The following is a 21,111-nucleotide window of genomic DNA, read 5'->3' on the forward strand; positions in this document are numbered from 1 at the left end:
CTCACCCCACCCCACGGCTCCGGGGAGTGACGGACTCCCGCCAGCCCCTCCACGTCAATCAACCCTTCTTCTCGCACTCTCTGCACCTTGTTATTAATCTCAATCCCGATATCGCGCGGACGCCTCTCCCCCGGCCCCGGGGGTGTGAACGTGTGTGAGCGAGAGCGAAGGCACCGAAAGCTGGCGTTTCTGAGTGGCAGCCTCGGCCCCGGCAGCAGCGAGCGCAACAGCCACCTCCGCAGCGGCGGCAGCCCCGGCGCCAGGAGGCCAAGGCCAAGGCCAGGCTTCGCGCGGCTCTCGCAGCAGTAGCCGCGGCTCCGGGGGCTGCGGGGCGCAGAGTCCTCCGGCGGGGGCCTTCTCGGCGGCGGCCGCGGTACCTCCCCGGCTGTCCAGGGTCACCGTCCCCGAGGCCGGGCAGCGCGGCCCTCGTCCCCTTCCTTCCCCGCCCCGGCCCGTCTCCTCGCTTCCTTCAGCCGCCCTCCTCCTCCCCGCCGCCTCTGCCGTTCCTCCGGCGGCCCGGCCCGGCCCGCCCGCCCCGCGTCCCCTCCGGCCGGTGCCTCTCCCCCCCGGCGGGCTGCCTGCATGTCTTTGCTGCCCTCAGCCCCGCCGCCACCGCCGCCACCGCCTCCCCCGCCGCCGCAGCACCAGCACCAGTCGCCCCGCCGCCGCCGCCGTCGCCGCCGCCCGGACCCCGGCGCGCTGAATGCAGGTGAGGAGGGGGCGCCGGGACCCCGGGACGCCCAGGCCCCGCGCCCCGCGAGCTCGGCCCAGGCCCCGCCGGCCGCGCGGCTTCCCTTCGGGGCGGGCGGGAGCGAGGCCCGCCCGGGGCTGTTTGTGTTTGCGTCTGCGGCCGCGGCTCGGGGAGAAGCTCGGTGGGGGCCTGTGCGCGCGCGCGCGCGTGTGAGTTTCCCCGGCCGCGGGGAAATGGCTGCTGTGGCTCCTCCTGGGCCCGAGGCAGGGAAGGAGGTCGAGTGTTTTTGCGCCCCCGAGTAAGCTCCCGAGTGTTGGGAAGAGGAGCGCGTCCCCGGGGAGATGAGGTGGGAGAAAGGCTCCCGTGCGTGGGGGTGCGAGTGGGGACTTGGGCGGGCGGGTGGCGGCCCGCGGAGCCACCGGGAGTGGGTGTGTGTCGGGCTGGCCCGGGTCTGTCAAAGGTTCCGGGTGTGTGTGTTTGCGCGGAGTGGCGGGGGGCGGGGGGACCGCGGGGGAGAGGCGCTCAGGGCCCGGGAGGCTGGGACCCTCGAGTGGCGTGTCCCTCCCCCGTGGTGGCCCGGGCCTGGGAGCCTCGCAGGTGAGAGCGGCTCCGCGGGCGCCGGGCCGGGTGGGTGAGTGTGCGGCCCACGGACGGCTGCGGGGCGGAGGGCTGCGGGTCGGGGCCGCGCCTCTGATCTCGCGGCCGCGGCAGGAAGCGTCCTGGCCTGCGGCGCGGCCTAACCGCCTCGGCGCCCGCCGCCTCCCGCCGGCCCCCCGGGACTCCGGGCCCGCGGCGCCGTCTCGGGCCCGGGCAGGTGAGGGTCCGCGGCGGCGCGCACCGGTTGCGGAGCGGGCGAAGGCATCGTCTGGCTTGGGAACTGCCTGCGGGCGCTCTCCTCGGCCGGCGGTGGGACCCGGGGGAAAGTGAATCAAAGCAGTCGCCTCGGGAATACGCGGTGCCGAGATCCCTTTAGCCGTGTGGAGGGACTAAGTCCCTGTTTTCATTTTTCGCTGCAAATACTTCATGGTTGATAAAACATGGATGCATTTTTTTTTTTTTAAAGATAAACATTTTCTTGGAGAGGCGAGGGAAGAAATGGAAGCTTCCTGTGGTTTGGCGAGATTGGGTGGATTTTGTGCATTTGAAATTGTTTGATCCTGCCTCCTAGGGGGAAAGGCGGGTACGCGCCGAGCCGAGGCGGCCTTGGAGGAAGAGGAAGTTACTGGAGCTGTCATCCTCACCTCCGCTGCCCGTTTAGCTTGGGCTCTTGAGATGGATTTGGGTTCTGGCAGGGTAGCCGAGCAGTTTGTGCCCATTGGGAGCACGCTGCTACCTTTTAAATTCAGGAGATGCTGCCTTATTACCTCTAGGTGTCTTCATTGTCAATCAAGATAGTTGTGCGTAAACACACTTTCCCTCGCAGTCTCCAAAACCTAGATTAAGCCCCGGTTGTTTAGAGTGTGCTCTTGAAAGCTGTTTTGAGAGTAGTGTAAGTCAAATGCACCTCTAAAGAGAGATCTGCCAGTTAGGTGTACAGTGCATTTCAGATTTAAGTGTAAATGGTATTTGGATAATGATTTGCTGATTTACTTTATCCACTCCACCATCTTGCCATTTGTATCCAGTTAGCTCATCTAGCTAAAATCCTCTAGTTAAAGTCATGATATAGATTAGGCCCTTGCAGGCTTGCTCTATATAAGGGCCAGAGAGATTGGTCCTTTCTGACCTGGACTCACAGAGAAATGTTGCATGCCGTTCACTGGGAGGTGGGGGTAAGAATGGTGGTTGAGGTGTAGGGGGGTGGAGGGCCGTTTTCTGTGGCCATTACTGGAAAAACAACACACATAGTTTAATGGAACAGAGATTTGTTTTACAGACTTCAGAACTCCGACTGTGACATTTTTTCTTAGCTATTTGGCCTTAGGCAAAGCACTTAATGTCTTTCAATCTCTCTCAACTGCAAGAAGGAGATAATACATTTTTAGTAAGGTTGTCTCAGGATAGAATGAGTAACATATGTTTGACACATAGTAGATGCTTAGTTAAATATTAGTTCCTTCACCTGCAGTCCTTATGGCATTGAAAAACATAAGTACAAATACTCTTTTAATTATTGAGAGCACTATTTTGTAACTAAGTTAAAAATCAAAGCAATAGAACATTTCAGAGTCCTTTGATATGCATAAGGTATATATATATGTATATATATATACAACTTTTAAAATGTATTTTAGAATTATTTTCTTTCTAGAAATAAGACTCATTAAAATACCTTGTGTACTAGTTTATAGAGACTATATAGTCTTACTTAATATTTTTTCATATTTTCAAATGAGCCTCTAAAGAGAGATCTGCCAGTAGGTGTACAATGCATTTCAGAATTAAGTATAAATGATATTTGGATAATTATTTGCTGATTTGCTTTACTCCACCATCTTGCCATTTGTATCTAGTTAGCTCATCTAGCTAAAATCCTCTAGTTAAAGTCATGATAAAGATTTGTCTCATTACTCTTTTTATGAGTTCTTGTTAATGTAGCCCTGGGAAAAAAATTAAGTTTGTAGCACATGCATGTTCCCATACAGTCAAGCATTAAAAAGGATCAAAGAACTAGAGTTTACTTTATCTATGTAGGTCCACATAGTATAAGTGCCACAAATATTGCTATGTAATTCTTTTAGTTTATGTTGACTGATTCTGGTAAATAAAACTTCTTGGAATATTTTCCTGAATGAAAGCAAAAATCCTCTATCAACTTTAATAATTTAATATTTTTTATTACCCAGTGTGAAGTAGTAAATGTGCTGTCCTTTTAATTTTAATTGTATTGTGGAAAAAGTAATGACATGGAGTTTAAGGCAAAGGCAACAGAGTTTAAAGAAATTATTTTTGTGGTTTTTTTTTTTTTTTTTGGTGAAGGCAGGGTGAACAGAATATGGTAGAAGTTTCATTGTTTAAGTTTGTAATGTCCTTATTTACCAGTACCAAGTTAACCAGTTAGGCTAAAAAACAAAACAAAACAAAAAAAACTAACCACTTAGTAAGCACAGAAATTTCAATAAATTTGTGAAGGATTTTTGTGAAAGGTAGTAGAGACAACTTTATTAGAATGCAAAATGTCATGATTTTTTAAAGTGAGTGTGTTATGGATGGGTGCGGATTTACAACAACTATAACCATCTGCCATATAGTTATATTTAAAGGAAGAATTCTTACCTTAAAATGTGTAAGTGGTAATTTTTAATACCTTAAAAAATAAAATAGAATTTTACTGTTAACTAGGTATTTGGTTTTTACTAGATACTATGAATCTAGTAAAATTTAAAGCACTTCATACTTTTTTAATTTGGGAAAATTTTCTCAGCAACATGAAAGTAGATGATACTGAACTAATATATTAAGACATGTGAAATTTGTTATTAATAGTGGAACTGCTTATGCTGTCATTGTTTAAGCCAAAGGAATTGCATTACATTGAAATCAAAGTGCCAGATTGTTTAGATTTTAACAATAAATGTTACTTAAATGGGCTTTTAAACAATCTTTCCAAAATATCCCTTATAAAATGTCTTTACTTGGAGGGAATTAAAATACTTCAGAATTTGTGCATGTATTAATTGGGGTAATAAAGACACTCCAGAATTTCAGTGGCTTAATACATATAAGTGTATATTTTGCTCATATTTGTTATGGGGTGAGGCCACAACATTAGTAACAAAGAAACAGAATTTCCGGAGGATGAGGCCCAGAAATGAGGATTTTAAAAAGAGTCCCAGGTGATTCTAATGGGCAGCCAAAGTTGCGAACCACTGCCCTAAGGCCTCCTAGCCCTGCCTATTACCCACAGACCATTTCTTTAGAATCCCCAGACTTAAGGTGACAAACAGCTGTCCACATTTCATTGGTGAGAATTTGTCACTGAGTCTTACTTGAATGCAAGAAAGATGAGAATATAGTCTCTGTATAGTGGACAGCTTGGGGCTTTTCATGAGGTTATTTTAGATGGTAGCACATATCTATGAAATTATGTCTAAAATGAATTATAATACTTAAAAATTGCTTTCCACGTTCAAAGAATAAAATTGGGGCAAGGGGAAGAGAAGGGAAGGTGTAGAGCCAGAGGAGGAGGAGGAAGGAACAGGAGCTTTCTTCATTGGGGATTTTGAATGCCAACTGGAATCAGTGATTTAAAGATACAGAAAGCTGAGACAACATTGTAATTGTATTTAATAATCTTTAGTGAGTTTCTCCTTTAGTATCCAGTTATTGATTGCCATTGTGGTGTACTGGATTTTGACTGTTTTGAGTTGTTTCTCTTTGTACTTTGAAATCAGTTGACTCTGAATTTCAGTTTCTGGGGTATAATTTTATGGGAAATGCATTTTTGAATTTTCTTTTTCTGTTGAGAAAGTATATATAATATATAGAGCATTATAGTTATTATTACTTTATACTTTAAAAAAAATATCATTTAGGTTGACCTTACTATGTTTTATTGTTTGCTTTGCTGTTTTTGTAATTTTAAAGTCATTGTAATTATAAGACATGTTAGCCTTAATCAGAAAGAACAACAAAATCAAGTAAACAGCAAAAGCTTAAGTTATTAACCTGTGCTCCTGTTTCATGATGAAAATACTACAACTTTCTTTATCTGTACTAACATTGAATCTCTAATACATTAAATGCATTTTATTTCTGAACAACTTTAATTCTAATTGAATCACAATTTATTCTTTCATGCCTAGGATTCTTGTAAAGTGAAATCTCAGCTCTCTGGTCCACCTATACTTATTTTTCTTTTGAAGAGTTTGGTTAGGAATCTGGGAAATTTTATATATGTCTGTATTTCCCAAAGAAAGATTTTTGAGTGGTCTGGTTAACTTCTTCCTAGTAAATATTTCTAATATGTTGTATTTTAAGAATTAAAAACCTTATTTGAGGGCCCATTCAATACCCATTAGTATTTCAGTTCTAAAGCGAAGTATGAAAGAAGAAGAAACCCTTGTGAGTAAGGGAGATAAAACAATTTAGTGATTTCAAAACAATAAACAAGTGCAGGTCACTATAGTATAAGCTGTTTATAGATATTCTGAGAGGAAGTAACAAAATGGAATGGTGGGTAGGTCGGACTACTTAAAGAAAAAGGTTTTTGGTAAGAGCTTTTTTGAGATATAATTCAATTACCATAGAAGTAGTCCATTTAAACTATATAACTCAGTAGTATTTAGTGTATTCATATTTGTGCAGCCATTGCCACAATTTTAGAACATTTTAATCACCTAAAATATAAATCCTGTATTCTTTAAAAGTTACTCCTCATTCTCCCAAACTCTTATTTCTAGGTAATCAATTATTTATTTTCTGACTGTATATTTATCTCTTCTAGACATTTCATACAAATGCAATCTTACTATGTAGTCTTTTATCACAGGCTTCTTTCACTTTGTTTCCAGGGTTCATTTATGTATTTCATTCTTTCTATGGCTGTATAATATGCTATTGGATGGATATGCCAGCTGATCAACATTTGAGTTGTTTCTACTTTTTGTCTATTGTAAATAACTCTGCTATGAACATGCATATGTAAGTTTCTGAGCATATGTTTTTCAGTTATCTTGGGGATATGCTGGATCATTTGGTTCCTTGATGGTTAAACTCCAGACTGTTTTCCAAAGCTGTCTCACCATTTCACATCTCCACCAACAGTGTATATATAAGGGCTCCAGTTTCTCTACATCCTTTCCAACATTTGTTATCTGTCTTTTTGATCATAGCTCTCCTAGTGGGTGTTAAGTAGTATCTCATTGTGATTTTGATTTGCATTTCTCTAATGATTTGAAGTGTTTTTTCATTTCCTATTGGCCATTTGTTTATCTTTTTTTTTTTGAGAGATGTGTATTTAGATCTTTTGACCATTTGAAAATTGTGTTTTTTTGTGATTGCATTGTAAGAGTCCTTTGTATATTTAATAGGTACTAGTCCCTCATCACATATACGATTTGCAAATATATCCCTCAATTCATTGAGTTATCTTTTCACTTCCCTGATAGTGTCCTTTGAAGAACAACAATTTCTAAATTTGATGAAGTCTAATTTGTTTTTTCTTCTGTTGTTTGTGCTTTTGATGTCATATTTAAGAAGCCCTTTACTAGCCCTAGTTGGTTTGGCTCAGTGGATAGAGCGTCAGCCTGCGGACTGAAGGGTCCTAGGTTCGATTCCAGCCAAGGGCACATGCCTGAGTTGCGGGATTGGTTCCCAGTGGGGGGCGTGCAGGAGGCAGCCGGTCAATGATTCTCTCTCATCATTGATGTTTCTATCTCCCTCTTCCTTCCTGTCTAAAATCAATAAAATATATATATATTTTAAAAAACCCTTTACTAATCTGAGATCACAATGATTTACCCTTCTGTTTTGTCTTAAGTGTTTTATAGTTTTAACTTTTACATTTAGATCTTGGATCTATTTTAAGTTAATTTCTATATGTGGCCTGATGTAGGGAGTCTAACATTATTCCTTTGCATGTGGATATTTAGTTGTCCCAGTACCATTTGTTGAAAAGACTATTCTTTCCCTATAGCATTGTCTTGTAACTCTTGTTAGAAATAAGTTAATCATGAATATGAGGGTTTATTTCTGGACTTTCTGTTTTATTCCATTGAATTATATGATTTTCCTTATGCCAGTACTGTCTTGACTATCATAGCTTTGTAATTTAAGAAGTATTTTCTGAGTAATTCAGATTTCTTGAGTCCTCCAACATTTTTCTTTTTCAAGATTGTTTTGGCTATTTGAGGTCTCTTGTATTTCCATATGAATTCAAAAATATATTTTTATTGATTTCAGAGAGGAAGAGAAAGGGGGAGAGAGATAGAAGCATCAATGATGAGAGAGAATCATTGATCAGCTCCCTCCTGCATGCCCACATTGGGGAATTGAGCCTGCAACCCGGGCATGTGCCCTGACCCAGGAATTAACTGTGACCTCCTAGTTCATAGGTCAATGCTCAACCACTGAGCCATGCTGGCTGGGTTATTTCCAGAATTAGCTTGTAAATTTCTGCAAAGAAGCCAGCTGGGATTTTGATAGGAGTTGTGTAATCTTGATTTGAGGGGCATTGCCATCTTAACATTAAATCTTCCTATTCACAAACATGGAATCTTTCCACTTATTTAGAACTTCATTTCAACATTTCGTAGTTCTCAGAGGTGTTTTACAATTCTTTTGTTGCATTTATTCTTAAATATTTTGTTACTTTTGATGCTATTGTAAATTGAATTGTTTTCTTAATTTCATTTTTGGGTTTATTGCAAGTGTATAAAATACAATTGATTTTTGTTTATTGATTTTGTATTTTGCAGGTTTGTTAAACTTTTTATTAGTTCTAGTGGATTTTTAGTGGATTCTGTAAGATTTTCTGTATACCAAAGATCATGTCACCTGTAAATAAATATAGTTTTCCTTTTCCAATCTGAATGCATTTTCTTTCTATAATTTTGCCTAATTATCCGGGTTAAAACCTCTAGTACATTGTTGGAAGACGTGTCAAGAGCAGATATCTTTGTCTTGTTCCTCATCTTTAGTCTTCCACTGTTAAGTATATTAGCTGTGGGGTTTTCATAGATGCCTCATCATGTTGAGGAAGTTCCCTTCTATTCCTAGTTTGTTGAGTGCTTTATCATGAAGGGGGATTAGGGTTGAGTTTTGATGTAAGTATGAAATATGAATTAGAAAAGTGAAGATGCTATGTCCAGTAATGAGTGGCAATAATAATGCTTAATTTGTTTGGAAAAGACAGACTAGCTTTTCCCTCCTCTTTTCTCCCCTCTTCCCCCCTCCCCTCTAGTTCTTCCTCCCCTCCTTCCTCCTTTAATGCTTTCTAATTGTCTTCCCATTGATCTATACACACATATAGCAGGTCTTTAATCCTTTACTGAAGATTTTCTGAATAATTCAGATTTCTTGAGTAGTGGAGACTGTTTATTTTGGAAAACCTTAAACTGTGGAGAGTTTTGTTCTGATTAGTTTGATAGCTAGGTTGGAAGGGGGAACACAGGAGGCAGAGAAAATAATACCAAAAAAAAAAAAAAAAGAAGTACTAATCGTAGAATTTAAAAGAAGGGAACAAACCTTTGTGATACTGAGAATATGGCTAATGAAGAATTCCATGTTTACTTTGAACCTGACGGTCATCTGACTTTTCCCCCAAAATGTTTTAGCATCAATGGTTTTGTTTTTATAAGTTTTCTGAAAAATTTAATAGCTTTCTTTTTAGGAAATTTTGCTTTACAAGGTAAAGTTATGTTTCAATTGATGTGTTTATTACCATTTGTTTCATTTTTGAAACTTTCAGTTTCCATGTAGCTACATTCTGATTAGATAAAATATTTAAAAAATATATTTTTATTGATTTCAGAGAGGAAGGGAGAGGGAGAGAGGGGTAGAAACATCAATGATGAGAGATAATCATTGATCGGCTGCCTCCTGCATGGCCCCTACTGAGGATCGTGCCCACAACCTGAGCATGTGCCCTGACCTGGGAATCGAGCTGTGACCTTCTGATTCATTGGTCGGTACTCAACTACTGAGCCACAGTGGCTGGGCTAGATAAATATTTTTAAAATTTTATTTCTGTCCTTCATGTTATAAGTCTCAGAAGTAAATAACTTTGGGTTTAGTTACGAATTATCCTGTTTAGGCAGAGTTGGAAAGTGGTAATAGAATTTTGGTTTATATTCTCTTGTGTAGCAGGATTATTACTTTTCATTAATTTTTTTGTCATTAAAAAAAAATCTCATTACAATAAAAACTTATTTCTAATTTTCTTCAAAGGAATAAGTAGTTCACTTTGCTGTGTGAGAGACTCATTCATACTGAATAGATACTTAGTAATTTTGGATTTTCATTTATTAATAATAAAAATTGGTGAGACAAAATAGAAGTCATAATACTTTATCTTCCTTATATTCATCTTTTGCAGAGAGAACCTCTCTCTATACTCTTATAGTTTAGAATCATAATCTTCTCTTCCCAAATTAAATAAGTAACATAGATTAGAGTTACAAATACTGCTGAGAGAGTAGGATTAAACTTCGTATATACCAACTTTAATGTCTCAACTTTGTTGGGATCTTTACATATATATTCATTGTTAAATGATCTTAATGTTTATATTTAAACAAAACAAAACAAAAAAACTGACAGACAGGGTGTGTTCTGCTAGGGTCATGTTTATTACAGTCTTCAGCATCTCTGTATAAATTTATGAAATAATATATTGTGAATTATGCACAGAATGATAACCTTGAAACACAAGAATTTTAATTACCCAAAGCATGTCTATCATATTAATTAATAGTTATTAAGTATTTACTATCTATCAGCTATTGTATTCCAGGTTCTGGGAACTAAAAAGTTTTAGAATATGAGTATTTTCTACCATATTCAACTACTAAGTACCAAGGACTGTTAAAAGCCATACCCTTCCCTTTAGCTATGTAATCTAAATTTTTCTTGCAAGCAGAAGGAAAAGACTGAGAGGTGAGGTGTAGGGCATGATACCTATGATATCAAGGGAAGAGTGGTATGAGATGTGGCTGCAAAGGAAGTAAAGGAGAGCTGACCAGCTATAAGTCATGTAAGTGTCTTTGTGTGGGTGTCTATAGTCACAACTGTTTTCCTGTTTGTGTTCAGTAAGAGTTATTAATAACAAAATTTATGAAAACTGCTAAGGGCAGGGCTTTAAGCCCACAGCACCTACCACTGTGGAGTCTCCTCTGGCTCAGTGGGTGCTGTCTCATGGATCTACAGTTATGTAGGTCCAAAAAGGAATAGCTGGAAGTCCTCACCAAGCTACACCATTCATGAATGCCTCTTTATGTGATAAGGAAGTTCTCTATATTTTTGAAAAATTTACTTTTCATTTTAGAGGAGTTTTAGCCTTAAAAAACCATTGAAAATATAGAACAAGTTTCTACATACCTCCCATGCACTTTCCCCTTTTGTTAACATCTTACTTTAGAATGGTAAGTTTGTCACAACAAAACAATATTGATACGTAATTTAAAAAATAAATTCATCTTTATGAAAATCCTGTAATTGAGACGGTGTGATTCTCATTCTATATCTGGTTAGCTCTTGGGAAACTCATATAACTTCTCCAAGCTTTAGTGTCCTCATTTGTAAAATAGATAATAGTCCTTATCTTACTAGGTTGTTGTGAGTATTAAATGAAATAATACTTATAAAGTGCTTAGAATAGTATGTAGGAAAACATCGTAATTAAAAAAAACTAAACTAAAACACTGTAGTTATTAGCTATTACTGTTTCTTCTTAGGAGACATACAAGTTAAATAAAAAGTTTTAAGTGTTGGTAAAACAAATATTTAGAACAGGATGTTTGACTTTAAAATACTCCTACACTACTTATACTTAGAGGGTATTTAACTTTGGGTAAATAGCAAACAAGTGAAGGCAGAATATGGTAAGCAACAAAGAACATGAAATGCTATAAAATACAGGGTACATATGGGTTTATAACCTTATGGGATGGATAAAGAGAGGAGGTGTAGAAGTTGACCTCACCTTTAGCCTTAGGAGAAGGAAGGAAAGTTAGTGGATTATTGCAAAATCCAGCATTCATTATTTAACTTCTTTTCCTTTGCATGCATTGTTGCCAGAGAAATCTGTAAGTCTTTGGACATTGCTTAAATTCCCTATCTAAAATCCTTCAAGGATAAGTTACTATTTTTTGGTTGCCTATTATGTGTAAGGGCAGTACTTGACAAGTTGTTTTTTTATATAAAGGACCATATATAGTAAATATTTTGGCTTTTTGGATCACATTAAGATCTCTGTTCTATAGTCTCCTTTATGTTTTAGTTGTAGTTTTGTTTTTTTCTTTTTCTTTTAACAATCCTAAGATGTAAAGGCCATTCATTGCTGTCAAACCAAGCTGTAGTTTGCTGACTCCTGTGCTAGGAGATTTACATGAATTAACTTATTAGAATTCTGGCAAAATTGATATTAATTCCTATTTATAGTTGAGGAAACAGAAGCTTAGAGAGACATTCTTGTTGAAAGTCATATAGCAAGTAAATGTCAGAACTTGAATTCAGATTTAGGTTATTGGAATTCCTAAACCTGTGTACTTTTCTGAGATAACTTGCTGCTGCTTATTGCTTTTATAATAAAATGGAGATTTCATAGAATTATATGTAAGGCTCCTTCTGATCTTGTCCTTGTATACCTCTCCAGTTTTATCACGTACTACTTCTCTCTCTTGAACATATTCCTTATCCTAGCTATATCAAGAGACTTACAGCTTGGTTTATGCTTTATATGTGCCTACAGTACCTTATATTTTATGACCTCACTGACTTCTTTAATAATTCACCTCAGGTTCTCCCTACCCTGGGAAACTTTGCTGACACACTGTTTGCTTTATGCTCTTTCTTTGTGCTCCCCTAGCACCCTATGCATTCTTCTTCCATAACATTTACAAATTGGCTTGTGTTTACCTGATCTATGTCTCTGTTTTTCCATTGGGCTGAGAGTTTATAAGGGCAGAGATACCTCACCCTTATAGCTCAAGTGTTTGATACATAGTAGAGGCTTAACTATGTACTAAATGTTTGTTATATATCATGGGCTTAATAATTGCTTGTTAAATGAATGAATAATCAAATTGCATTGCAAACAGTAGAAATTACATCAACAAATATGTAGTTAGCAGAAAGGTATCAGTCTAGATTCAAGGATGAGAGGGAAGTTGAGTTAACTCCCAGTTAACTTCCAGAGCTTCAGTGGGAAGGAGACTGATAAGGCACATTGGAGCATGATTATTATGGAGGGGTTTGAATGTGTGGGTAAGGAATTAAAATTTCTTACTAGGTTCAGCTAGGTTCAACTCAGAGCTGCATTTTTTTACATCAATAAATTGAGGTTCTATTATTAATACCTGAGTTTTATAATACTATCTTAGATCATATTTTGTAGGGCATACCTATATGATAGTTTTTATTAATAGTTATTGTAAATATGTCTCTAGAATTTCATAAGTATCAATATTACTTTTAATGACATTGGGAACATTGAGTGATTTTGGGCACATTGGTACTTTGAAAACAATTATTGAAGATTCTTGTTGAGGTGTGCAGAATGAGTTGAGGAGACCAGAATGGGAGGAGGGAGTCTCTCTTTCTTTTTAAAGAGTTAAAACATGAAATGGTAAGTCAAGAAATAGATTTCTGTCAAATGTGATAGAAAAAATAGCTTTTGCTGATTGATTGTGAAGGAAGAAGTCAGAGATGACTGAGAAACTGGGAGACAATTTGGGAAAGAAAATTAAGAATTTTGTATTAGATAAATTGATTAAAATTAGAATGATTTCTATTTTTGCCTGGATTCATCTCCTAATTACTTACTTCCCGAATAATTAGAATATCCCCATGATTGGTTTCCCTTCCTGCCTTCAATGAATGAATGGATGGATGTGGGTGGATGTTGGAGCCTTTTTAGAGTAATGGTTTTAAGTGAATGAAAGAAAATAGATGTTATATTGAAATACTCGAATATATCTAAAAACAAATTTGTGATATATTAATATATGTGTCTATTAATGCATTTAAGTAACAGGATCTAGCAGAGTAATAACTACTGTGATTTTGAAATAGTGATACATATAGATGACATATATAGTGATATTTATTTGAAGTAGTGATATCCTCTATAATAAGAGGTAATATGCAAATGAACCCTCATGCCCTCACAAGATGGCTGCTTACGATCAGGCCAGCAGGGGGGTTAGTGAGGGACAACCAAACCACTGAACAAGCAGGCTGTGTGGGACGACCAGGCCAGCAGGGGGGTAGTGAGGGACGACCAAACGACTGACCAGCAGGCTTTGTGGGGTGACCAGGCTGGCAGGGGGGCCGTGAGGGACGACCATGCTGGCAGCGGGGGGCACTTGGGTGCTACCAGGCCAGCAGGGGTGGGGCAGTTAGGGGCAACCAGGCTGGCGGGGCGGGGGGGGGGTTGCAGTTAGGGGTGACCAGGCCGGCAGAAAGGGGCAGTTGGGGGCGACCAGGCTGGTAGGGGGGCAGTAAGAGGCAACCAGGCCAGCAGGGGGGGGGGGCGGCAGGGGCGACTAGGCTGGCGGGGGTGGTGCAGTTGGGGGTGACCAGGCCGGCAGGGGGGGCAGTTGGGGGTGATTAGGCTGGCAGGGGGGCAGTGAGGGGTGACTAGGCCGGCAGGGCCTAAACAGGCAGTTGGACATCCCCCAAGGGGTCCTGGATTGGAGAGGGTGAAGGCTGGGCTGAGGGCCCCCTCCCCCACCCCCCGTGCATGAAATTCGTACACTGGGCCTCTAGTAGATAGATGATATTTTGAGATATCTGTAACAACTATAATGTGATATGAAGATTAATTTGTGTTAGTGACAAAAATCAGCCACTGTTATAGTAGGTTGTCCAGGTCTGAGAGAAATACTAAATTGTAATTAGAGGTTAGTGAAAATAGTGATGTATTTTTTTCTATACAAATTTAGAGATTTTCTGAGCTTTATGGACCCCGATTTAAAAATCTTTGTATTGTCTCCTGGTTTCAATCTATTCTATGTATTTATGTCATAGTACTCTTCTTTGCAAATTGTCTTTTTTCATGTCTGTTTTAGAAATAATATATGTTCGTTGAAAGAAAAATAAAAGGATACTGAAGAGGGTAATTTTCTGGTTGTCATCAAGATTGTTAGTAGTATCTACACTAATAAAAGAGAAAAATGGTAATTGGCGTACGACGATACCCTTTTCATTGGCTAATCAGGGCTATATGCAAATTAACTGCCAACTAAGATTGGCAGTTAACTGCCAACAAGATGGCGGTTAATTTGCATATGTAGGCACAATGCAGGGAGGTGAAAGGGAAAGCAGGAAGAAGCCCCCTGCCACTGACAGTGATCGGAAACCCAGGGGGAGCTAAGAGCTGGGGGGCACTAAGAGCAGGGCCGCCTTTGCCCTGCCCCCCAGCCATGATCGGAGAATCAGGCGCCTTTGCCGCCCTGGCCAGTGATAGCAGGAAGTAGGGGTAGAGCCAGCGATGGGAGCTGGACACGGTCGAAGCTGGCAGTCCCGGGAGCTAGGGGTCCCTTGCCTGGGCCTAAAACGGAGCCCAGGATCGCGGGGCCGCTGCAGCTGCGGGTCCCCGCTGCCCGAGCCGGACGCCTCAGCCAGAGGCGTTAGGCCTGGGCAGGGGCGGAGCCTGCAACCACGGGGAGCTGGGGGTCCCCTGCCCAGGCCTGACACCTCTGCCGGAGGCCTCAGGCCTGGTCAAGGGGCCGATCCGGTGATTGGTGATCGGAGGGTGATGAGGGTCAACTCCTCTAGCCGAGGCATCAGGCCTGGGTGGGGGGCTGAGCCGGGAATTGGGGGGATATGATGGTCCCCTTGCCCAGGCCTGAAACCTGGGTCAGAGGCGTCAGACTTGGGCGGGGGGTGGAGCAAGCGATCAGAGGGAGATGGGGGTCCCCTGCCCAGGCATGATTCCTGGGCCAGAGGCCTCAGGCCTGGGTGGGGGTCAGAGCCAGTGATCGGGGGGAGATGGGGGTCCCCTGCCCAGGCCTGACACCTCTGTCAGAGGCGTCAAGCCTGGACAAGGGGCCGATCCTGCGATTGGAGGGTGATGGGGTTCAACACCTGAGGGCGCCAGTATGTGAGAGGGGGCAGGCTGGGCTGAGGGATACTCCCCCCCCACACACACCCAGTGCACGAATTTCGTGCACCGGGCCCCTAGTAGTATATATACTACCATTATCTGTTTCTGGGCAATATGTATTTACATGACTTCATACATAACTAGAATCATACTGTTGGATGTTTTTAAACTTGCTTTTCTTTTTAAATATAATACTCATTTGAGGATATGTTGAGAGAGAGGAAGGGAGGGAGGGAGGGAAAGAGAAAAGAAAAAAACATCAATGTGAGAGAGAAACATCAATCAGTTGCCTTCTGTATGCACTCCAACCTGGGATCGAAATGGCAACCTAGATATGTGCCCTGAGTGGTGTATAAGACTTTACCCCAACCAATTGAGTCACCTGGATAGGACTAAACTTGCTTTTTTCTTTTTAATCGTCACCTGAGGATATTTTTTTCCATTGACACTTTTTTTTTCCCCCCAGAAAGAATAGAGGGGAGGGAGGTGGGGGGAGAGAGAGAGAGAAAAAAAAAAAATCCATGTGAGAGAGACACATCGGTTGGTTGTCTCCTACATGCATCCTAACTGGGGCTGGGGATTGAGCCTGCAACTGAGGTACATGCCCTTGACTGGGAATCAAATCTGTGATCCTGAGGTCTGCAGGCCGATGCTTTAACCATTGAGCAAACAGGCCAGGGATAAACTTGCTCTTTTATTTAACAATGTGTTATGGCCACTTCCCATCAATAGATATACCTTGAGCTTTAAATTTTTTACTATTTTTTTTAATTGAGCCTATTGGGGTGACATCTATACTAATAAAAGGGTAATATGCTAATTAGACCGGGTCAACCAGCCATCTTCTAGATGTCCAACTTCCTTCTGGACAAAGCCATGGTGGTGGGGGCCGAGGCATAGGCAGTTAGGGGTGAGATCAGCCTGGCAGGGGAGAGCAGTTAGGGGGCGAGATCAGGCTGACAGGGGGTTAGGGGCAATCAGGCTGGCAGGGGAGGGCAGTTGGGGGCATTAGGCAGGCAGGCAGGCAGGTGAGTGGTTAGGAGCCAGGGGCCCTGGATTGCGAGAGGGACGTCTGACTACCCACAGGGATCGGGCCTAAACCAAGAGTCAGACATCCCCCGAGGGGACCCAGATTGGAGAGGGTGCAGGCTAGGCTGAGGGAGGCCCCTCCCCCCCCCACACACACGAATTTCGTGCACCAGGCCTCTAGTTAGTTAATAAAATTATATAGATTTCAGGTGTACAATTCTGTAGTACTTCATTTGTATATATTGTATTATGTGTTCACCATCCCAAGTAAAGTCTCCTTCCTAAAAATTTTATAGCATTAAAATTGACATATATCACATAACACAAATTCACCTTTTAAAAGTATTTTCTCAGTATTGTGAACACCACTACTATCCAATTACAGACCATTTCCATCACCTCAAAAGAACCTGATACCTATTAGCAATTCCAGTTTGCCCATTCTAGCATCTGTTGGCAACCACCAATCTACTTTTTGTCACTGTGGACTTTCCTATTCTAGGCATTCATATATATGGAATAATATGTGCCTTTTTGTGTCTGGCTTCTTTCACTTATGTTTTCAAGATTATTTCATGTTGTAGCACAAGCATGTCAAACTCTGTCTAACAGGTCAAATATAAACAAGGTTTAAGTTTATGTGGGCCTCAAAAAAACAAAAGCTTCAATTCTCATAGAAACATAGGTTTATTTCAGTAGAGACATGCTGAATACAAAGGGTTGAAATAAAGGAGTAATTGTTAACATAAATTAATAGAACATTTTAATAAAAATACCTTTTCTTGAACATTAACTTACTAGACACTGAATAACTGCACAAATTAATGTGTAAGCAAATAAACCTATTTTTTTTGTTCTCCGAAAGCGAAATATTTCCTGTTGCACACACCAAACAAGTCACAATGATGTGGCAATCAGCTGCTAAAATATTTGCTGCTAGTATTAGTGGAGAAAAATGGTGCGCCTGCATGTAAGGCGCATAAGGGAGATGAATGCAACATGATTATAGTAATCAGTCATTAGTGAATGTCATTGTTCGTTATTAATAATTATGGATAGCAGGATATTGTAAAAATTAAATTACGAAATTTTTGTTCAAACGTTTCTTACATACCGTTATATTGGCTGGGCCACAAAAATATTCGTTGTAGGCCTCATGTGGCCCGCGGGCTGCGAGTTTGACATGCTTGATGTAGCATGTAACATTTATTCCTTTTTGTGGTTGAATAATACACTATTGTGTGAATATACCATATTTTGTTCACTTGCTTGTCAGCTGATAGTTATGAATTACAGTGCTTATAGCACATTGCACAATTAATCAGTCAAGAACTGCTACAATTGAATTTTATTCTTCTATGTAATGTATATACATTTCTTTATTAAGTTAGTTATTTGTAAGCAGTATTATATATCCTTCGTGGAAAGCAACTTTAAGTACATTTTAGAAAGAAATGGGAAATACATACATGTTTACAATATAGTGGTCATTGTTTACATTTTTCTCATCTTTCATAGACTAAAGTTTTTAGGGCAGGGAACAGAGTTCTAACAAAAATAATGGATTTTTGATAAATGCTTACAAATAATTACATTTTTTATTTTTTGTGTGGAACAACCTCAAAACAGAGTTTTTAAAAATTGTTAATTAAAAAGGTTTATTTAGCTCTTACATAGAGAAATAATAAACATGGATTATGTGCAACCTGATTTTAGGAAATCATATCAAATTCTGTTCTTTCACCCTGGGTAACTACCTATTGTTCCTAGTATGTTGTAAGTATACTGTCCTCATTTTGTCAGCCTCAAAACAAGAATGAAATTCTTTATTGGTTAGCTAAGGAGGAAGGTGATGAGTTTAAGTAACAAAACAGGACATTTGTTCCTCTCTGACCTTTGATGAGTTTGTGAAGTTGGCATTTTGACTATAGGATTGAAATTTAGGAGAGTTTTATATTTAATTTGCTTTGTTGCTTTTGCAGAGTATCTATCTGCCAGGGAAAAAAAAGAAATCCAAGTTAAAGTCTCTGCTACCTTTGTGGGAAATGATGAACAATACTCTTCCTTCTGCTGACAAAATCTGGGTATCTGTATTTTACAATGGTTCGTTTTTGCTTTCACATGAGGCCAAAGTATCCTTTTCCTGGAACCAAGCTTGATTCAAAGCCTTTTTAAGTTCTCTTGTTCTTTATCCATGTAAGCAACTATTTTAGGAACTATTTTAAAGCTGACACCCCTTCCCTTCAAACCTTTTCCGCTCAGTACAAAGCACCACCTTCTTGGCAGTCATTTTATGAATAGTGTGGGTACTCTCAGGCATTTATTCATGCCAAAAAGTTAAGGATTAGCTCTATTGTTGAATGCTATCTGCTTTGGATCAATGCGAGTCAGCATTGGCCCTGCCTTTTTTTAATTCTTTTATAATTAAGTTGCTGGCACCTTAGAACCCTTTCCTGGATGGAGCTTTTCTTTGTGCCTTTATCAAGTTTTATTTTAGACAGTTTGGTTACTAAGGTTTTTCTGTTTTGCGCTACTGTTTTTAATAGAGTCTTACATATTTAGATATTGCTTTTCCAAATTCTAAACCTTGGTTCTCGGATAAAGTAAAACTAGTTTTAACACATTTTTGTGTATATTTTGCTGTGTTCATCTAATGCTGAAGCATTGGATTATTTGGTTCAGGTCAAAAGTGTGGGACAGCTATGGTTACCTTCAGACTTTCATAATCAGTCAGTTTTGTATTAAAGATGTAATGCAGTTACTTTCCAAAATAATAGAAAAGTTAAAATAATTAGAAAAGCTATTCATTATGAAATTGATTTATTAGTTAAATCCTTCATTTTTGATATTACCAAGTTCACTGTTCTAGTAACAGAAACCAAATGATTTTTTGATATACTGTTTATATTTTCTTGATGCAATAAAACATGCTGAGTTTATACACAGGTGATAATGCTTACTAAACAAATTTAAGATATTATATTTGTGAAATATTACCCAATTCTTTGATTTTTTTATATACCACTAGAGAGGCAGAGCCTGAAATTGGAGTAGGAGAAGGAAAAAGATGAAGTATTTTATTTTTTATGAAGTGATAGACTATAAATTCAGTCGTTTTCACATTTAAACATTAAACTGAATCCAGTTTTTCTAGTGGCTTTGTTACTTTGAGTGATAGGAATCCCATACTCTTGATATACTTATCTGTGACCCATTTATACCTTCCCTTGCATTGCCTCAGTTTGGGTCTGAACATATACTCTTGAATGTATAGCAGCAGAGATGTTTTCATTTCTGGTGGGTTTTAGAAAAACTGTGTTGTGGATCCTTGTTTACTCATTCAGATTGCACAACCAATTGATTTAGGACAGTGATGGCGATACCTTTTTGAGTTTGGCGTGTCAGCATTTTGAAAAACCCTAACTTAACTCTGGTGTCGTGTCACATATAGAACTTTTTTGATATTTGCAACCATAGTAAAACAAAGATGTATATTTTTGATATTTATTTTATATATTTAAATGCCATTTAACAAAGAAAAATCAACCAAAAAAATGAGTTCACGTGTCACCTCTGACACGCGTGTCATAGGTTCGCCATCACTGATTTAGGAGAATACTTTTCTTTGGGAAGTACTTGTTATTGATTAGCAATTTCAGGAGCATAATTGCAGTAAACTTTCTGATCTTAAATTATAGATATCTTCCCACTTACCTTTAGTAGGCTAATTATAGTGGGAAAGAGGAATTCAAAGGATAATTTGCATACAGTGACCTTTGGTGGTCTGTATGTTAGGGAGAATGCTGAAGAATAGACAAATGACTGAATGTTTATCCTTGAACACATGCCAGATGTATTGGATAGGTCCTTCTTAACTACCTAGTAGCATCATGGGTACATAACAGGGTGGAAACTTTGTTCTTATTCTGTGGCTTTTTCTTGCTTACCTGGATATCTTACTACTGTCCTTTTCATAGAGCCGTGAACTATATTGTAGTTAGGCTGACAGAGAATTTGGAGGACAAGAATACAAATAAATTCAAACAATTTTTAATTTTATTTTGTCAGTGTCTGTATTAGTAACTGAAGTAGAAAAGGAACTGCTAGTGTGAGAATTCATTAGAGAAATGGGAACATGGTTTCCCCTGTTATCTCTTAAGTTTGTTGGATAGTAAGCTGCACTGTAATGGGGGTTACATTTGTTGTTACTGTGTCAGAGAAAGGAACTGTTTCTGAGTCACTGTGTACCCATTCAGGTTACTTGGCTTCAGGGGATCAGGGGCATAGTATTAGGAATTGGGTATTCCTAGGTCTGTAGACAGACTATCTATATCCTGCTAGTTTGGATTGTACTTGTCTCCTTGGGCTTTCTAAGTGTTCTATACATATGGAGAAAAATGAGAATTGTATTACCAGCTTACTAATATATAGGTCCTGTGTTGGGCTGTTTTAAAATCAAGACCTGTATGGACCTTCTACTCCTCAACTCTCTTATTTCTAGGTCAATTTCTTGAAAATCAATTTGCCTATAAGTCAGTTTGCTGAAATTATCAAAATCGTTTTCTTTTACTCAGCAAAATTATATGTCACATATATCACTAGGTCATTCCTTTTTATTGCTGAGTAATATTTTATTGTTTGTGTTTATCACATCTTATTTATCTATTAACCTTTTGATAAACTT

The 21,111-nt window shown here is 39.9% G+C and overlaps 1 protein-coding gene across 6 annotated transcripts in view; it reads left to right on the forward strand.

Annotated features, from left to right (window-relative positions):
• The first annotated feature begins 19 nt into the window (after positions 1 to 19).
• Positions 20 to 21,111, forward strand: part of CNOT6L (CCR4-NOT transcription complex subunit 6 like) — a 123,922-nt gene continuing 102,830 nt past the window's right edge. For 2 of the 6 annotated variants that reach the window (XM_059667688.1, XM_059667705.1), the window contains exon 1: positions 880 to 1,037. In XM_059667688.1, coding sequence (XP_059523671.1) covers positions 1,033 to 1,037 — 5 coding nt within the window. In that variant the 5' untranslated portion in view covers positions 880 to 1,032. Of the gene's footprint in view, positions 710 to 876; positions 1,038 to 21,111 lie in introns of those variants that run through there. The other 4 variants (XM_059667732.1, XM_059667698.1, XM_059667713.1 and 1 more) reach the window with 4 other exon arrangements.

This window comes from Myotis daubentonii, chromosome 1 (genome assembly GCF_963259705.1).
Source record: "Myotis daubentonii chromosome 1, mMyoDau2.1, whole genome shotgun sequence".
Taxonomy (NCBI): domain Eukaryota; kingdom Metazoa; phylum Chordata; class Mammalia; order Chiroptera; family Vespertilionidae; genus Myotis; species Myotis daubentonii.